This window comes from Myotis daubentonii, chromosome 16, assembly GCF_963259705.1.
Source record: "Myotis daubentonii chromosome 16, mMyoDau2.1, whole genome shotgun sequence".
NCBI lineage: Eukaryota > Metazoa > Chordata > Mammalia > Chiroptera > Vespertilionidae > Myotis > Myotis daubentonii.
In genome coordinates this window covers 54701265-54718150 of record NC_081855.1, presented here as the reverse complement: position 1 = coordinate 54718150, position 16886 = coordinate 54701265, and the positions used below count along the sequence as shown (strand labels likewise).

Below are 16886 nucleotides of genomic sequence, written 5' to 3'. Positions count from 1 at the left end.
GCGTGATTGCTGGTGGTGCCCACTTTTAAAATGTGCCAGCTGTCTGGGGTGAGTGCCCCTGGCTCCCATCGGTCAGAAGAAACCACAGAGCGAGCCCTGGATGCCTGGGTGGTAAGTGGAGACCCAGGACCTTCCCACCCACCACGGGGGGCGGGGGGGGGGGGGCCGCGATGGCTGTGGTGAGCGCACCTGGCAGCCCTGCGCGTGGCTGTGCTGCCCCAGGTGTTCATTCACCCGAGCCTGAGCGCTGAGGCCCCCAGTCTGCCCATGTGTCCATCCGTCCGTCCGTCTGTCTGGAGCCCTGTCCCTCCTGCGCCCAGCTGTTTCTCCAGCTGGGCGTGACCTGCTGGCTGCCTCCAGGCTGTGGGTGTGACAAGTCCAAACCTTCTCTGGCAGTTGGGCAGGCTCGGCGCCCCGCCCTCTGGCACTGCCCTTTCCTCCCAAACTGGTTGTGCAGGAGCGGGCGTGAGTGTGGGCGAGGGTGGGTGCATGCGCAGCCGGGCCTCACCTGCCAGAGGGGCCTCCCAGAAACTGCCTTTCCTCCAGCGCCCCGCCGCCCCACCTCGCAGAGCCCAGCCAGCCGCCAGGAGGACACACGCCGCCGCCGTCCATCCGCCCGCCCGCCCGCGAGCCCAGCCTGAGCCAGCACCTGCCTCCACCACCATGTTCAAGGGGCTGAGCAAAGGCGCCCAGGGGAAGGGGTCTCCCAAGGGCTCCCCGGCCAAGGGCTCCCCCAACAAGCACAACCGGTGAGTGGAGCCGGGATGGGGCCGGCGGGTGGTGCCGGACCCAGGCGTCCCAGCCACCTGGAGGCGCAGCCCGGAGCCAGGACCAGCCCAGTGCTGGCATTCGGCGTCCCGAGGCCAAAGGGCCTGGGGGCTGGACTCTCTTCCTGTCTGAGGCTGAGCTCCAGCCCTGGCAAGAGGCTAGGGGTGGCTTGGGGCTCTTCGTATTCTCAGGGCAGGGGTAGGGAGTGGGAGGAGGGGCTGGGGGCCAGGAGTTGAGGCTGCTCTGCTACATGGGGCCTGAGCAGCTGCCTTCCCTGCTGGGAGGCTGGGAGACTGGGAGGCTGGGAGGCTGGGAGGCTGGGAGACTGGGAGGTGGGAGGCTGGAGGCTGAGAGACTGGGAGGCTGGAGGCTGGGAGGCTGGAAGGCTGGGAGGCTGGAAGACTGGGAGGCAGGAATGCCCAGTTCTGCCCTCAAGGCTCTGCTTGGGCTGGGACAACCCTGGGGACCTGGGCACAGGATGGGCAGAGGCCTGAGGCCAGAGAAGCCAGAGCTGGGGTGTAGGGTGCAGCGTTCCCCACGGGCTCTCACCTCAGGCCTTGAGGGTCTGGGCACAGCTTTGGGGTGATTCCCTTAGTGTGTGTGGAGGGGGTGCTGTGGGAAAGGGGAAGGGCCCGCAGGCCCCAGACTCTCAGAGCCCCGCGTGGCTCACCCACTCCCTGCAGGGCCCAGCCAGGCTCCCCGGGGTCTGCACTGCGGGCTGCTGGCATGCTTCCTGCTCTGCCATCAGCCCCCTGTGGGGGAGGGGCAGCTACCTGGGGTCCCGGGCGTGCAGATAGAACGGAGACAGAATGGAGACAAAAACCTATTATCCCGATAGAGATCAGGGCCAAGGGCAACAACACAGAGCCTGGGCTTCTGGGTGGACGGGAAAGATGGCACTGAAGTCTCTCATTGGGGTGACCTGTCCTCCCTGGGGCTCTGAGCCCTGCCCAGGTGGAGGCGCCCCTCCTGGCGGGAGCGGGAGGCCGGGCCTGAGGACAGGGTGCCCGGGCTCAGGACCCACAGCTCCCCCCCCATACCCCCCTCCCCTGCTGCCCCCAGGCAGCCTCAGGGCAGTGCTTCCTGGCCTCACCTCTGTCCACATGGCCCTGCCCTCTGGCTGCAGCGCCCCCCCCCGCACCCCCCATCAGTCCACTTGTCAGCGTGCGCTATGCACCCCACTGTGTGTGAGACTTCCAGGCACTGGGAATGCCCTGCAACAGAGCTGACCCGCCCTGCCTTCACGCGACATCCCCATGGGATAGAAACCAGCACTTCCCGGGGCGACAACTGCACAGGCTCTGCACTGGGCACTCCAGAGGGATTCGTTCTCTTAACACAACACAGCCAGGCAGATACTATTAAAGCCCCACGTACAAGTGGGGAACTCAGGCACAGAGAGGTTCAGTAACTTGCCCAAGGCCACACAGCACAAGGATGAGAAGGATCAAACTCAGGCTGTGTGGCCAGAGTCCTTTCAGACTGGTCTTTGCTGCACCACCCCTCTGCCCGGGGGCTTGTCCTTTGACCCCTGGTGAAAGCCCAGCTCTGTGACGGTCTCCCTTCCCAAGATGGTGACGGTGACCTTACAGGTGCCGTGCTCCGGAGGCTTGGCCCACTCTTCCTTCTATTAGTTCTGCTTGACCCTCTCAGCCCCAGAGTGAGCTCAAGGATCCAGCAGGTGCCCTATAGAGGCTGCTGGGTGAGTGCATGCAGATGGCACCCCATAGAGGCTGCTGGATGAGTGCATGCAGATGGCACCCCATAGAGGCTGCTGGATGAGTGTATGCAGATGGCGCCCCATAGAGGCTGCTGGATGAGTGTATGCAGATGGCGCCCCATAGAGGCTGCTGGGTGAGTGCACGCAGACGGCGCCCCATAGAGGCTGCTGGCTGAGTGCACGCAGACGGCGCCCCATAGAGGCTGCTGGGTGAGTGCATGGAAAAGACTCTGGAGAACCCGGGTGTGTGACCTGGAACAAGTCAGGTCCCAATGTGGGCTCTGAACCCCCAAATCTTGAAAATGTTGGGGCGCCCTGGGAATCTCTTGGCCCCCACCAGGCCCCAGTGCTGTGTGGCTCCTCTGGATGGAGCCTGGGCATAGGCAGAGCCTGGGGCAGGGCGGGGGCAGGGGGCAGGGGGAGAGACAGGGCTGGGGTGGGAGGAAGTGGGGGTGGGGATTTGCTGCTGCTCCCAGCCCCCAGCCCGCCCAACTGCCCCTCCCAAGGCCCAGCCGTCCTGTCTCAGGTGTTAGCGGCTGAGCTGGTGACTCACTCCCTGGGCTGCTGGCCACCCGCCAGGCAGGGAGCTGGGCGGGGCGGGAGCTCACTGCCCACACACCTGGACCCGCACTTTCTGATCCCTAACTGGGGGCAGCTCTCCCCACCCCGACAGTTCCTCAGCCTTCACAGGAATGGGAGAGCTCCCCAGGTCCTGGACTCTTCCCCCCGAGGCTGCGGGGCTGCGAGCGGGCTGTAGGGCGGGGCGGGGCCAGGGAGGCAGGGGACCCCACCCCGTGGGTACACTCTGCCCAAAGGAACAGGGGGACCTTCTCCAACCTGCTGCCTCTGCCCACCGCCCACTAGCGCTGCCACGCAGGAGCTGGCCCTGCTCATCTCCCGCATGCAGGCCAACGCCGACCAGGTGGAGCGGGACATCTTGGAGACCCAGAAGAGGCTGCAGCAGGTGAGGCCCGGGGGGCAGGGGGCAGGGCGTGCGGCATGGGAGGGCCTTGTCACTGCCTGGCGTGTCCCCTGGTCATGGTGAAGATGAGACCGGCGACCTTTGTTCTTCACTGGCCACGCCCTGAACACGGTGGGAAAGGCGGCTCAGCACTTCTCAGCTGGGGGGTGCGCGGGGCTCAGGGCCCAGGCCTCCACGGCGTCCCTGAGCTCGCCCCGCGGATGCCCTGAGCTGTCCCTCTGCCGGTGTGGGCTCCAGCGTTGGCCCGTGCAGTGCAGCGGGGTTCCTCGGGGTGGGGCTCAGGGGCAGTGACGGGCAGCGAGGATGCCATCCCCCGCCCCCCGCCCGCAGGACCGGCTGAACAGTGAGCAGAGCCAGGCCCTGCAGCACCGGCAGGAGGCCGGCCGCAGCCTGAAGGAGGCCGAGGTTCTGCTGAAGGACCTCTTCCTGGACGTGGACAAGGCCCGGCGGCTAAAGCACCCACAGGCGGAGGAGATCGAGAACGAGTGAGCGGAGGGGCTTGGGCTCAAGGATGGAGGCGGCGGGGGTCCCGGGGGAGCCCCTGGCCCAGCCCTGACCCGCTGTGTCTCCATGGCAGCATCAAGCAGCTGCACGAGCGGGTGACCCAGGAGTGTGCCGAGTACCGCGCCCTGTACGAGAAGATGGTGCTGCCGCCCAACGTGGGGCCCAGGGTGGACTGGGCGCGGGTGCTGGAGCAGAAACAGGTCAGGGGTCATCCCCGATGTTGGCGACACCTCAAGGAGCTGGAAGTCACGCCCAGCAGTAATCAGAGCAGTGCAGAGTGTCATCAGGGGCCCCACAGGATGCTTGGACTTGGAGGTGGTTAGGGGTCTGGGAAGGGAGAGAGCAAGGAGACAGTGCAGTCAGGGAAGACTTCCTGCAAGAGGAGGCTGGGTTGGGGTGAAGTGGTGAGGAGAGGACCCTGGGCGTGAGAGGAAGTGGGGTTTTCTGGGCGGGCAGGCAGGACCAGATCACGGGCACCCTCAACCCTCACCCTGGGTGAGGAATTGTGCTTTGATGCCACAACAGAAGGGGGGCCGTGATGACAGTGAAGGGACAGTGGGGGGCCATGGGCAGAGCAGGGCCTGCTCAGGCTTCCGGAGCACAGCTGGAGGTGTGCAGGCAGGAGGCGCTGAGACGGGCCGGGAGGAGGCAGGGCAGAGCCGGAGACTTCTCAGAGGCTGAGACCCAAACCCTGGGGACCAGTGGGATTCGGGGACCGCAGTCATGGGGATGCCAAGGCCTCAGCTAGGGCCAGCTGTTCACCCAGGATATCCTCCTGGCTCGCCCACCTTCTGCGGCGCCACCTGCTGGTGGGGTGCGGGAGGGCAGGCCGGGCGGAGCTGAGCGGCGGGTTCCTCTGCAGAAGCAGGTGCGCGAGGGGCCCTACGGGCCAGGCATGGCGGAGCTGGAGCAGCAGGTCGCTGAGCACAACATCCTGCAGAAGGAGATCGACGCCTACGGGCAGCAGCTGCGGAACCTCGTGGGGCCGGTGGGTGAGCCTCCGCACACGCACCCCAGCCCCGGCCCCTTCTTCCAGCCCGCTGGCCTCTGGGGTGAGGGGAGGAGAGGGGGGCCTCCCCCGGCGGCCCAGGAGGGGTGGTCGCCCCTCCACCCGCCTCTCACCGGGCCTGCATCTTCTCCCCTTGGTTGAGGCAGGATGCGAACTCCATCCGGAACCAATACCGGGAGCTACTGGTGAGCAGGGGGAAGGGCCGGGCTGGTGGGCATGAGCCGGCGGGCCTGGCCGCCTGCACCCTCGATGGGCCAGTGTTTCTGGGTGCAGCCTGATGGCGCCCGTCCCTCTCCGAGCACAGAAGGTGGCCGCGTGGCGCGGGCAGAGCCTGGGCAGCCTGTACACGCACCTGCAGGGCTGCACGCGCCAGCTGAGCGCCCTGGCCCAGCAGCAGCACCGCATCCTGCAGCAGGACTGGAGCGACCTCATGGCGGACCCCGCGGGCGTGCGGCGGGAATACGAGGTCAGCTGGGGGAGAGAGGGGTGTGTGGGGGGGGACAAGGGCGTCCTCAGGCTCACTGCTCCCCCTCCCCCCAATCTCCCCAGCACTTCAAGCAGCACGAGCTGCTGAGCCAGGAGCAGTGCGTGAACCAGCTGGAGGACGACGGGGAGCGCATGGTGGAGCTCGGGCACCCGGCCGTGGGGCCCATCCAGGTGCCCGGCCCAGAGCCCCTCCATCCAGGGCTCCCGGGAGGCTGGGAGAGGGGAGGGAGACACGGCCCAGGTTGAGGGCCGCAGGCAGGGCCAGCAGGGTGGGCGGTGGGCGGTGGAGCGACCAGGGTCCGAGGGCTCCGCGCTGCTGTCCCAGGTCCACCAGGAGGCCCTGAAGATGGAGTGGCAGAACTTCCTGAACCTGTGCATCTGCCAGGAGAGCCAGCTGCAGCACGTGGAGGACTACCGCTGGGTGAGCGGGCGGGCGGGTGGGCGGGGCCGGGAGACGCGGGTGGGCGGGGCCTGGAGACGTGGGTTGGGGTGGGGGGGTGGGGGGTTCGGGAGACGCTGGGGGGGGTTGGGGGGGGTTGGGGGGGGTGGCCACCAGCGCCCGGCTGGAGCACAGAGGTGCCTGGAGAAGACCGAGGACTCTCGCATTGCCGCATTGCGGGAGGCAAGGCAGCAGGTGCCTCTTGTGACCAGGTCTCAGGGGGAAGGTGATGTCACACCTGCGCTCTCCACAGGGAAACGCCCCAAGGCAGTGAAAGTTGGTTCTTAGAGTGAAAAAAGGCGTTGCTCTTTTTATGTCTAAACCACAGACAGACACACACGACGGACAGACAACCTGTCTGGTGTTAAACTTTCATGGAGGTGATGGGGAAATTCAGAAAAAATGTCTACAATAAACACCTCCTTAGAAAAGACAATACAGCGGGGCCTTGACTTACGAGTTTAATTCGTTCTGTGATGGAGCTCGTAACTCAAATTACTCGTATGTCAAATCATTAAAGTGAACGAGTGAGACACGTGATGCTGGGCTGACGTTGTGGCGTTCACTGTGACGTTCGCTGCGCCAACTAGCGGTGGGGAATCTGAAGCTGGCTCGTAACCCGAATTTTAGCTCGCAACTCAAAGCAAAAAATCGGCCGAGAGACGGCTCATATCCCGAAAAACTCGTTAGTCGGGACACTCGTAAGTCAAGGCCCCACTGTAGTAAGAAGTGTTGAGAAACATTGATTTAATGTACAACAGGAACTTTTTTTTGGTAATTTTCACCCCAAATTTGAGAGAGACAAAAGCCATTTCCTTTTTCTTTTTCTTTTTTCTTTTTCTGGATAAACCACAACACCACGTCGCCCCATCGACAAGAGTTCCTCAGTATCACCCAGCTGGGGGGCGTTTCTTTTTAAAAAATATGTCTTTATTGATTTCAGAGAGGAAGGAAAATGGAGAGAGAGAGAGAGAGAGAGAGAGAGAGAGAGGAGAGAGAGAGATCAACGATGAGAGAGAATCATTGATCAGCTGCCTCCTGCACGCCTGATACTGGGGATGGAGCCTGCAACCCAGGCATGTGCCCTTGACCGGAATTGAACCCGGGGACCCTTCAGTCCGCAGGCCGACACTCTATCCACTGAGCCAGACCAGCCAGGGGTGGGGTGTTTTTTTAAAGCACATCCCCAGGCCCTGGCTGGGTAGCTCAGCTGGTTAGAGCCTCGCCCCAATTCACCGAGGTTGTGGGCTGGATCCCCAGTCGGGGCACATGCAAGAGTCAACCCATGGAGGCATCAGTAAGCGGAACAACAAATCCATGTTTCTCTCCAGTCAATTTAAAAGTTAAAATAAAATAAAAGCATCAAAAAAAAAATCATCAAAGCACATCCCCAGCTTCTACCTCCTGAGCACCCACCAGGGTCCCAGCCCAGGTCGCAGCCAGCACCCCCTGGGGCTGGAGGGAGGGGGAGGCAGCGGCCTTCACCTGGGCAGGAGTTCCGGACAAGGCCGGGCTCAGAGAGGAGATGAGGTTCAGTGAACCACAAGTGCCCGCGGGCAGAGCCCTCAGGTAGAACGGCGCTGCCCGGGAGAAGGGCCGGCGGTGCGGGGACCGTGGCGGTTCGGGTCGAGCCGGCCGGCCGGCATGTAGCTGTTCTGCGGGGTTAACGGGCAGCGGGGGCCCTGGGCTCTGCTTCACACCCACCGACCTCAGTTCCAGGAAGAGGCCGACTCCGTCAGCCAGACCCTGGCAAAGCTCAGCTCCAGCCTGGACACCCAGTACAGCCCTGCCCCTGGGGGGGCCCCAGGTGCCCCCACTGAGCTGCTGCGTCAGCTGGAGGTGAGACAGCCCCACCAGCCCCTGCACCCCACTCCTGGGAATCGGCCTGCCTGTGTGTCTGGGCCTCACCCCTCCCAGGGACCTATCCTGCCCGCGCCCTGGTCTGGGGGACAGGAGGAGGGGGTGCTCTAGTCACCAGCAAACTCTTTCCCTCCCTGGGCCTCAGTTTCCTCACCTGTAACATGACAGGCCTCCAGGACTGCTGAGCCCCTCCCGCTCCTACGCTGAGGCCTGGATGGCTCTGGGCAGCCCCCCGCCCCCCAACTCTGCCCAGCAGATCCCAGGGTCCAGGCACCAGGGAGGGGCCCCTTTTACTCTGCTGACCTAGAGACCCTCTTCATGAAGGCCAGGTCCCTGGCTCTCTTGGGGGGCGGGTTTGGGGGACCTGGCCTGACCTCCCACTGCTCGGCACCCCACAGGCAGAGGAGAAGAAGCTGGCCGCGGCCGAGAAGACCATTGGGGACCTGCAGCGGCGGAGCCAGGAGGTGGCCCCCCTGCCGCAGCGCAGGAACCCGCCCCAGCAGCCTCTGCACGTGGACAGCATCTGTGACTGGGACACCGGAGAGGTACAGGCTCAGCCCGCCCCGCCCCACCCCTACCCATTCCCACCACCACCCCTGCCCGTGCCCCAGCTCCTGGCCCCCCACCGGCCCCTGTCCCCAGCCCCTACCCCTCATGGCCTTGATCCCTTCTCGGCCCACCCCTGAGCCTAATTGAGCCCCTCCCCCTGCTCCCAGGTGCAGCTGCTGCGGGGCGAGCGGTACACGCTGGTGGACAACACTGACCCGCACACCTGGGTGGTGCAGGGCGCGGGCAGGGAGACCCAGCGTGCCCCGGCCGCCTGCTTCTGCATCCCAGCTCCGGACCCTGCGGCTGTGACCAGGGCCTCCAAGTGGGTCTGCCTGGGGAGGCGCCGGGGCAGGGGCAGGCTGCGGGCCCACACTGGCCCTGTGGGGTTTGAGGCGTTGCCCGGCCTTCGCCTGGCCTGGCGTCTGTGTGGGGTTGGGGGCATCGAGGGAGGAGGGGCGTCCTTCTCTGAGCTCCTCCTCCATCCAGGCTGGCCGCGGAGCTGCAGGCCCTGAAGCAGAAATTGGCCACAGTCCAGAGCCGCCTGAAGGCCAGCGTTACAGAGCCCTGCCGGCCTGGCCAGCAGGGTACTGAGGGCTGGCGGGGCGGGGGGCGGGGGGCAGTGGTGGCGCTGGGTTAGGGAGGTCTGCTCTGGGGATCCCACCTCCTGTTGGCAAGTCCCTGGGGCAGTCCCTCCCTCAGTGAGGCCCTACCCCGCACGCATGGGGCCCCTGCGGGCACTCAGGGAGGAGCCCCTCGGGCAGATGGGCAGAGGCAAGGTGGGCCCTGCACCCTCACAGCCCCTGTGCCCCCAGCTCCGACGGGCCTGGCCACGGCTGACCCGCAGGCCCAGAAGCTGCTGACGCAGATGACGCGGCTGGACGGGGACCTGAGGCAGATAGAGCGGCAGGTGCTGGCCTGGGCCCGGGCCCCGCTGAGCCCCGCGGCCCCGCTGGAGGACCTGGAGGGCCGCATGCGAAGCCACCAGGTGGGTGAGCGGGCAGCCGAGTAAGGGGTGGCCCTGCCCTGGGGCTGCAGGAACTAAGTCAGGCAAGTGCAGGGGCAGCCACGGGACCCAGGCTGAGGCTGAGGAAGGGAATGCCCAGCCCAGGAGTCCACAGACCGGGTCCTGCCTGGCTCCTCACTGACCAGCTCTGTGACCCGGGGCCATTCGCTTAACCTCTCTGGGGCTTGGTTCCTCACCCTGAGGCACAGGATATGCAGCTCATCTGGTTGTTCGGAGGATGAAGTGGAGTAAGGCCCGGGGAAGGTTCTAGAGGGCCGGCCCGACGTCAAGGCCCTGGATGTGTCCTGGGAGGGCCCCAGGGCAGCAAGAAAGCCCGGAGCATCTTGGGGTGTTATCTCTGGGAGGCAGGGAGTGGGGTGGAGGGGCCTCCCTGGAGAGGGCAGAGTGTGTGAACAGGAGAATTACTCCGGCCCTTGCTGGTTTGGATAGAGCGTCGGCCTGCAGACTGAGGGGTCCCAGGTTCAATTCCGGTCAAGGGCACAGGCCCAGGTTGCAGGCTCAATCCCCAGGAGGGGACGTGCAGGAGGCAGCCAATCAATGATTCTCTCTCATCATTGATGTTTCTATCTACCTCTCCCTTCCTCTCTGAAAATAAATACAAATATAATATAAAAATAAAAAAAGGAACTGCTTGGAAGTGCTCACAGGGAAGGCCCTGTCCTCGCACCTGAGGGGGAGGGGGAGCCCAGGCGGGAGGGGGAGCAGTGGGTTTTGGCCTTTCACGTACTAGTACATTGTCTGGGTTTGGTTTTTTAATTTGGACCCGCGCTGCTCGCATGGCTGTGTGACCTGGGACTTGACTGCACAGTGAAAAGTGGGGGGCGGGGGGGCACCTGCTGGGCCGGCAGGAGGGCGGGAAACCCACCTGCCCAGAGCACAGACCCCAGCCCCGCCCACCCCAGGGCACCGCCCAGCAGCTGCAGAGCCTGGGAGCCGAGAAGGAGGCGGCGCAGCGAGAGTGTGAGGCCTTCCTGTCCGCACGGCCTGTGGGCCCCGCTGCCCTGCACCTGCCCGTGGCCCTCAACAACGTCAAGAACAAGTACAGCGACGTGCAGGCGCTCTGCACCCTCTATGGGGAGAAGTGAGTGCTGCAGGGCGAGGGGGGGGCGAGGGGCGGGACGGCCGGCTGGGCGGGCAGCAGGGGTGCGGCCAACGGGGTGCCTGACCCCTCGGCCTCCCCTGCGCAGAGCCAAGGCTGCCCAGAGCTTGGAGCGGCAGATCCAGGACGCGGACAGGGTCCTCCGCGGCTTCGAGTCGGCGCTGGCCCAGGAGGCCCCCCTGCCTGCCGGCCCGGGCGCCCTGCAGGAGAGGGTCGGCGAGCTGCAGGTGAGGGTTCAGAGCCCGGACAGGCTTCGGGGTGAGGTGGCGGGTAGAAGGCCCACCTCCCGTGTCCCCTCCCCCCCAGCGCCGGCGACGGGAGCTGCTGGAGCAGCAGGCCTGCGTGCTGGGGCTGCACCGCGAGCTGAAGGCCACGGAGCACGCGTGCGGCGCGCTGCAGAACAACTTCCACGAGTTCTGCCAGGACCTGCCGCGCCAGCAGCGCCAGGTGCGGGCCCTCACCGACCGCTACCACGCCGTGGGCGACCAGCTGGACCTGCGGTGAGTGGCCGGGCCGGCCGGGCTCGAGGCGCGCCCCCACCCTGCGCAGCAGCTGCGGCTGATCTTGGGCTGGTGACTTCACCTCTCTGAGGCTCAGTGTCCTGGCCTCGAAAATGGGGTAATAGCAGCCCCTGCTCCCCACGCCCCGCAGGTGGTGCCTGGCAGACTGTGGGGTCCATCTGTGCAGGCCCAGCTCCAGCACAGGGCCAGCATCAGGGGACCAGCATGGTGGTCACCCCGAGACCCCCTTCCCGTCCCCAGAGGGCAGCTCTCACCTGCTCCGGCCTCGTCCTCCGCAGGGAGAAGACGGTGCAGGATGCGGGCCTCACCTACCAGCAGTTTAAGAACTGCAGGGACAACCTGAGCTCCTGGCTGGAGCACCTGCCCCCCAATCAGGTGCGGCCGAGCGACGGGCCCAGCCAGATCGCCTACAAGCTGCAGGCGCAGAAGGTGAGGGGGCCTGGGGACAGGACAGACCCCTGCCCAGAGCTGGGGCCTCAGCCGCATCCGCCTCCCTGGCAGCCTCTCCCACTGGGAGAGCCGCCTGGGAGGCTGGTGCCCGGAAGCTCCCACAAAGGCCTTGGGCCAGCACCACCCCACACCCCCAAAAATGCTCTGCTTTCCCCCAGGAACAGCCAGCCCCTGGCTTTCTGGCCCGAGGTGGGCGGTGGGCTCTATGCTCCTGGCGTCACAACTCCTACTGCATCCTCCTCCTCCCGGTTGTCCCTCCCACGCACTGGCCATGAGCCCGGGGCTGGGGGACAGCGCGGCCCTGGGCAGCTCAGGGGGGCGGGAGGCGTGTGTCACAGGCCATGGTGCTGTGAGCGCTTGGAGGAGCCAGTGCCCTGGGAGCCCTCGGCAGGACACTGTGGGTCAGGGCGAGTGGCCTGGAGGCCTGAGGAATAGGCCGGGAGGGGTGAAATGTCTGAGCCGCGGCCACGGTGGGTCCGGGGAGGGAAAGGCAGTTTCCCACAGACCCCTCCTGCCCTGCCGCTGGCTGGAGGCGCTGGCTGGAGGGGAGTCCTGTGCGTGGTGCTACCTGACCCCCGACTCTCGCCTGTTCTGAGCAGAGGCTGCTGCGGGAGATCCAGGGCCGGGAGCGGGACAGGGCCGCGGTGTCCCGCCTCTCCCAGGACCTGCAGGAGGCGCTCCAGGTGAGTTTTCCCCCAGTGGGTCCCTCTTTTTCCACCCTCCCCTCCCCTCCCCTGCCGGTCCCTGCCGTCCCACCCCAGCCTCCCTCCCTGACCGCAGCCTGCTGTCCCTCCTCTCTGCTCAGGACTACGTGCTGCAGGCGGACACCTACCGCTGCTCCCTGGAGCCCAGTCAGGCGGGGTCGGCCCCCAAGAGACCCCGAGTGGCTCCCCTGCAGGAGAGCATCCAGACCCAGGTGAGGTGGGGCCCAGCTCTGTAGCCTCAGGCGGGAGCTGGCCTCGGGCGGGAGCTGACCTCGGGCGGAGCTGACGGGCCCTCTGCCCTCCCTTCGGCCTCCCAGGAGAAGCAGCTGACAGAGGCCTACACGGAGGCGGTGGCCGTGCACCAGGAGCAGCTGCACCAGCTGGAGTTTGCCAGGAGGATGCTGGAGAAGGTACGGAGGCCGTTCCGTCCCTGCATGAGGAAGCCTGGCCAGCTGTTGGCCCAGCCGTCTTCCTCTCCCCCTCCCCCCTCCCCCCCTTCTCAGGCTGGGGTTCTGCCGCCCCCAGGTCTCCCCCTAGCAGCTCTTCCAGGCTGGGCTCCATCTCAGAGGAAGGTCCCGGAGGGTCATTCAGGGGCTCACAGCTCAGCCGCTGGGCAGCCCCCCAGTGGGAACAGGAGAAAATGCCCTCAGTCCTCAGCCTGAGGTCCCAGCAGTGGGCAAGAGGCCCCCTAGGTCTCCTCTCCTCTCCATCACTCTCGGTGACTGGCCGAGGGACTTGCCAGCTTTTCCTACCCAGGGGGTGACCCAGCATCCCCCAGGGGGGTGTGGACCCATTTCTGGGAGCCCGGAGGGACGGGGAATGGGGAAAGGTTGGGAGGGGACACGTTTCCTTGCAAACTTGGCCCGGACGCTGCCTCGCATCCTGCCGTCCTGGGCTGGACGGGTCCCCTCTAAACCCTGCATCCAAGCACCTCAGGTCTCAGCTCCACCTCTCAGAACCTACTGGGGAGGATGTCTCAGGAAGTAGGAGGGTCTCTGCCCTCCACCGTGTTCTCCCCTTCTTCTCTCTCTGCAGAAGGAGCTGAGTGAGGACATCCGGGTGGCCCACGGGGCCCAGCAGGGCTCTGAGGGCCCAGCCCAAGCGGGCAGGGAGGCCGAGGCCCTGAAGTCGCAGCTGGAGGAGGAGCGGAAACGGGTGGCCCAGGTGCAGCGCGAGCTGGAGGGGCAGAGGGACCGGCTGCTGCAGCTGCGGACCCAGCGGCCCTTGGAGAGGCTGGAGGAGAAGGAGGTGGTGGAGTTTTACCGGGACCCCCAGCTGGAGAGCAGCCTGTCCCGGGTGAAGTCCCAGGTGGAGGAAGAGGGCAGGAAGCGGGCCGGCCTGCAGGCAGACCTGGAGGCGGCGGCCCAGAAGGTCGTCCAGCTGGAGAGCAAGAGGAAAGCCATGCAGCCTCACCTGCTGACCAAGGAGGTGACCCAGATCGAGAAGGACCCGGGTCTGGACAGCCAGGCGGCCCAGCTCAGCGGGGAGATCCAGCACCTGGGGGCCGAGAACGCCGCCGTCTCCGCCCGGCTGGAGCAGCTCAAGGGGGAGCTGCTGGCCCTGGAGCAGCGGGAGGCGCAGGTGAAGGAGAAGGTCGTGGTGAAGGAAGTGGTCAAGGTGGAGAAGGACCTGGAAATGGTGAAGGCAGCCCGGGCCCTGAGGCTGCAGATAGAGGAGGACGCCGCGCAGAGGAAGAGGGCGGAGCAGGCCGTGGCCGAGCTGCAGGCTCGCATCGGGGACCTGGAGCGGGCCATCAGCAGCGTGCAGCCCAAGGTGATCGTGAAGGAGGCCAAGAAGGTGGAGCAGGACCCAGGCCTTGTCAAGGAGGCGGCCAGGCTGCGGGGCCTCCTCGAGGGGGAGAGGAGTAAGAACGCGGCGCTGGCCAAGGAGCTGAAGGAGCTGCAGGGCCAGTACAGCGCGGAGGCGAAGCAGAAGCCCAAGGTGGAGCTGCAGGAGCGCGTCCGCGAGGTCTTCCAGGTGGACCCGGAGACGCAGCGGGAGATCGCGCGGCTGCGGGCCGAGCTGCAGGAGACGGCCAGCAGGCGGAGCCGCGTGGAGCGGGAGGTGGAGGGGCTGCTGCCGGACCTGGCCGTGCTGCGGGCCCAGAAGCCCCAGGTGGAGTACAAGGAGGTGACGCAGGAGGTGGTCAAGCACGAGAGGAGCCCCGAGGTGCTGCGGGAGATCGACCGCCTGAAGGCTCAGCTCAACGAGCTGGTCAACACCAGCGGGCGGGCCCAGGAGCAGCGCATCCGGCTGCAGGGCGAGCGCGATGAGTGGAAGCGGGAGCGGTCCAAGGTGGAGACCAAGACGGTGAGCAAGGAGGTGGTGCGGCACGAGAAGGACCCGGTCCTGGAGAAGGAGGCCGAGCGGCTCCGCCAGGAGGTGCGGGAGGCGGCGCAGAAGCGGCGGGCCGCCGAGGACCAGGTCTACGAGCTGCAGAACAAGTACCTGCTGCTGGAGAGGAGGCGGCCCGAGGAGAAGGTGGTGGTGCAGGAGGTGGTGGTCACCCAGAAGGACCCCAAGCTCCACGAGGAGCACAGCCGGCTGGGCCGGAGCCTGGACGAGGAGGTGGGCCGGCGGCGGCAGCTGGAGCGGGAGGTGCAGCAGCTGCGGGCCGGGGTGGAGGAGCAGGAGGGCCTGCTCAGCTTCCAGGAGGACCGAGACAAGAAGCTGGCCGTGGAGAAGGAGCTGCGGCAGCTGAGCCTGCGGATCCAGGAGCTGGAGCAGCGGCCGCGCGCGGTGCAGGAGAAGATCATCATGGAGGAGGTGGTGCAGCTGGAGAAGGACCCGGCGCTGGAGGAGTCCACGGGAGCCCTGCGGCAGGACCTGGACCAGGAGAAGGGCCGGGTGGCCGAGCTGCACCGCGAGTGCAAGAACCTGCAGGTCCAGATCGACGTCCTCCAGAAAACCAAGTCGCAGGAGAAGACCATCTACAAGGAGGTGATCAGGGTGGAGAAGGACCGGGTGCTGGAGGGCGAGCGGTCCCGCGTGTGGGAGATGCTCAACAGGGAGCGCGCGGGCCGGAAGGGCCGGGAGGAGACGGTGCAGCGCCTCCGGGAGCGGATCGACAGGGCCGAGGCGCTGAGCAGGACCTGGGCCCGGGAGGAGGCCGAGCTGCAGAAGGCGCGGGCCCAGGCGGGCCAGGGGTGCAGGCGGCTGCAGCAGGAGCTGCGCGAGCTGGAGCGGCAGAAGCAGCAGAAAGTGCTGCAGCTGCAGGAGGAGGCGAAGGTGCTCAGCCAGCGGTCGGAGGGCGAGCGGCAGCGGGCCACCCAGCAGGGCCAGGAGCTCGCGCAGCTCCAGGCGGCCATCCTCCAGGAGAAGGACCAGATCCACACGAAGGAGAGGACCCTCCGGGACCTCCACAGCCGGGTGAGCCGCGAGGAGCTCAACCAGGAGACCCAGACGCGCGAGACCAACCTTTCCACCAAGATCTGCATCTTGGAACCCGAGACGGGCAAGGACCTGTCCCCGTACGAGGCCTACAAGCGGGGCATCATCGACCGCGGCCAGTACCTCCAGCTGCAGGAGCTCGAGTGCGACTGGGAGGAGGTCACCACCTCGGGCCCCTGCGGGGAGGAGTCGGTGCTCCTGGACCGGAAGAGCGGGAAGCAGTACTCCATCGAGACCGCCCTGCAGTGCCGGCGCATCTCCAAGGAGGAGTACCACCTCTACCGGGGCGGCAGCCTCCCCATCTCCGAGTTCGCCCTGCTCGTGGCCGGGGAGACCAAGCCCTGCCCCTCGCTCTCCATCGGCTCCATCATCTCCAAGTCCCCGCTCACCTCCCCGGGCCACCAGAGCGCCAGCTCCTTCTCTCCCGGCTTCTCCTTTGGGCTTGGCGACGACAGCTTCCCCATCGCCGGCGTCTACGACACGACCACCGACAACAAGTGCACCATCAAGACGGCCATGGCCAAGAACATGCTGGACCCCATCACCGGACAGAAGCTGCTGGAGGCCCAGGCGGCCACGGGGGGCATCGTGGACCTCCTCAGCCGCGAGCGCTACTCCGTGCACAAGGCCATGGAGAGGGGGCTCGTTGAGAACACCTCGACGCAGCGGCTGCTCAACGCCCAGAAGGCCTTCACCGGCATCGAGGACCCCGTCACCAAGAAGAGGCTGTCGGTGGGCGAGGCCGTCCAGAAGGGCTGGATGCCCCGGGAGAGCGTGTTCCCGCACCTGCTGGTGCAGCACCTGACCGGGGGGCTCATCGACCCCAAGAGGACCGGTCGCATCCCCGTCCCGCAGGCCGTGCTGTCCGGCATGATCAGCGAAGAGCTGGCCCAGCTCCTGCAGGACGAGTCCGGCTACGAGAAGGATCTCACCGACCCCATCTCCAAGGAGCGGCTGAGCTACAAGGAGGCCATGGGGCGCTGCCGGAAGGACCCCCTGAGCGGCCTGCTGCTCCTGCCCGCGGCGCTGGAGGGGTACCGCTGCTACCGCTCCGCCTCCCCCACTGCGCCCTATGCGCTGCGCTGACGGGGTGAAGTCATGGGAGCGTCTATGAGGGGAGGGGAGGCTGCAGGCGCCCCGCACCCCAGAGCAGCCTACCCCAGGGGGTGGGTCTTCCCTGCCTGACCCCTGTTCAGTTACTCAGCGTCCATGGTGTTGCACTCCCTCCCCTGACTCGGTGCCCAATCCATCCCAGGCCCCGACATCAGATCTGTTCCTCCCCACCCTGTACTCGCAATAAACGAATTCTCCCAGCATCTCGTTCGCCTTTGGGAGGCAGAGTGAACCTGTCTGGGGATGAGTCCTTCCCACGTGGGGGGTG

The 16886-nt window shown here is 66.3% G+C and overlaps 1 protein-coding gene across 2 annotated transcripts; it reads left to right on the top strand.

Annotated features, from left to right (window-relative positions):
* Positions 1 to 593: 593 nt before the first annotated feature.
* EVPL (envoplakin) lies at positions 594 to 16870 on the top strand. Of its 2 annotated transcripts, none has more exons than XM_059671283.1 (22): positions 594 to 749; positions 3353 to 3452; positions 3801 to 3955; positions 4048 to 4174; positions 4837 to 4962; positions 5130 to 5168; positions 5288 to 5449; positions 5533 to 5640; positions 5795 to 5890; positions 7622 to 7747; positions 8167 to 8313; positions 8485 to 8639; positions 8804 to 8901; positions 9115 to 9302; positions 10244 to 10422; positions 10529 to 10667; positions 10747 to 10940; positions 11240 to 11390; positions 12011 to 12094; positions 12217 to 12327; positions 12433 to 12525; positions 13151 to 16868. In XM_059671283.1, the coding sequence occupies exons 1-22, from the start codon at positions 664 to 666 to the stop codon at positions 16589 to 16591; spliced, it is 6105 nt and encodes a 2034-aa protein (XP_059527266.1). In that variant the 5' UTR covers positions 594 to 663; the 3' UTR covers positions 16592 to 16868. The 2 variants fall into 2 exon arrangements, with proteins under 2 accessions (XP_059527266.1, XP_059527267.1); XM_059671284.1 differs by having other exon boundaries at positions 597 to 749; positions 9130 to 9302; positions 13151 to 16870.
* The last annotated feature ends 16 nt before the right edge of the window (positions 16871 to 16886 follow it).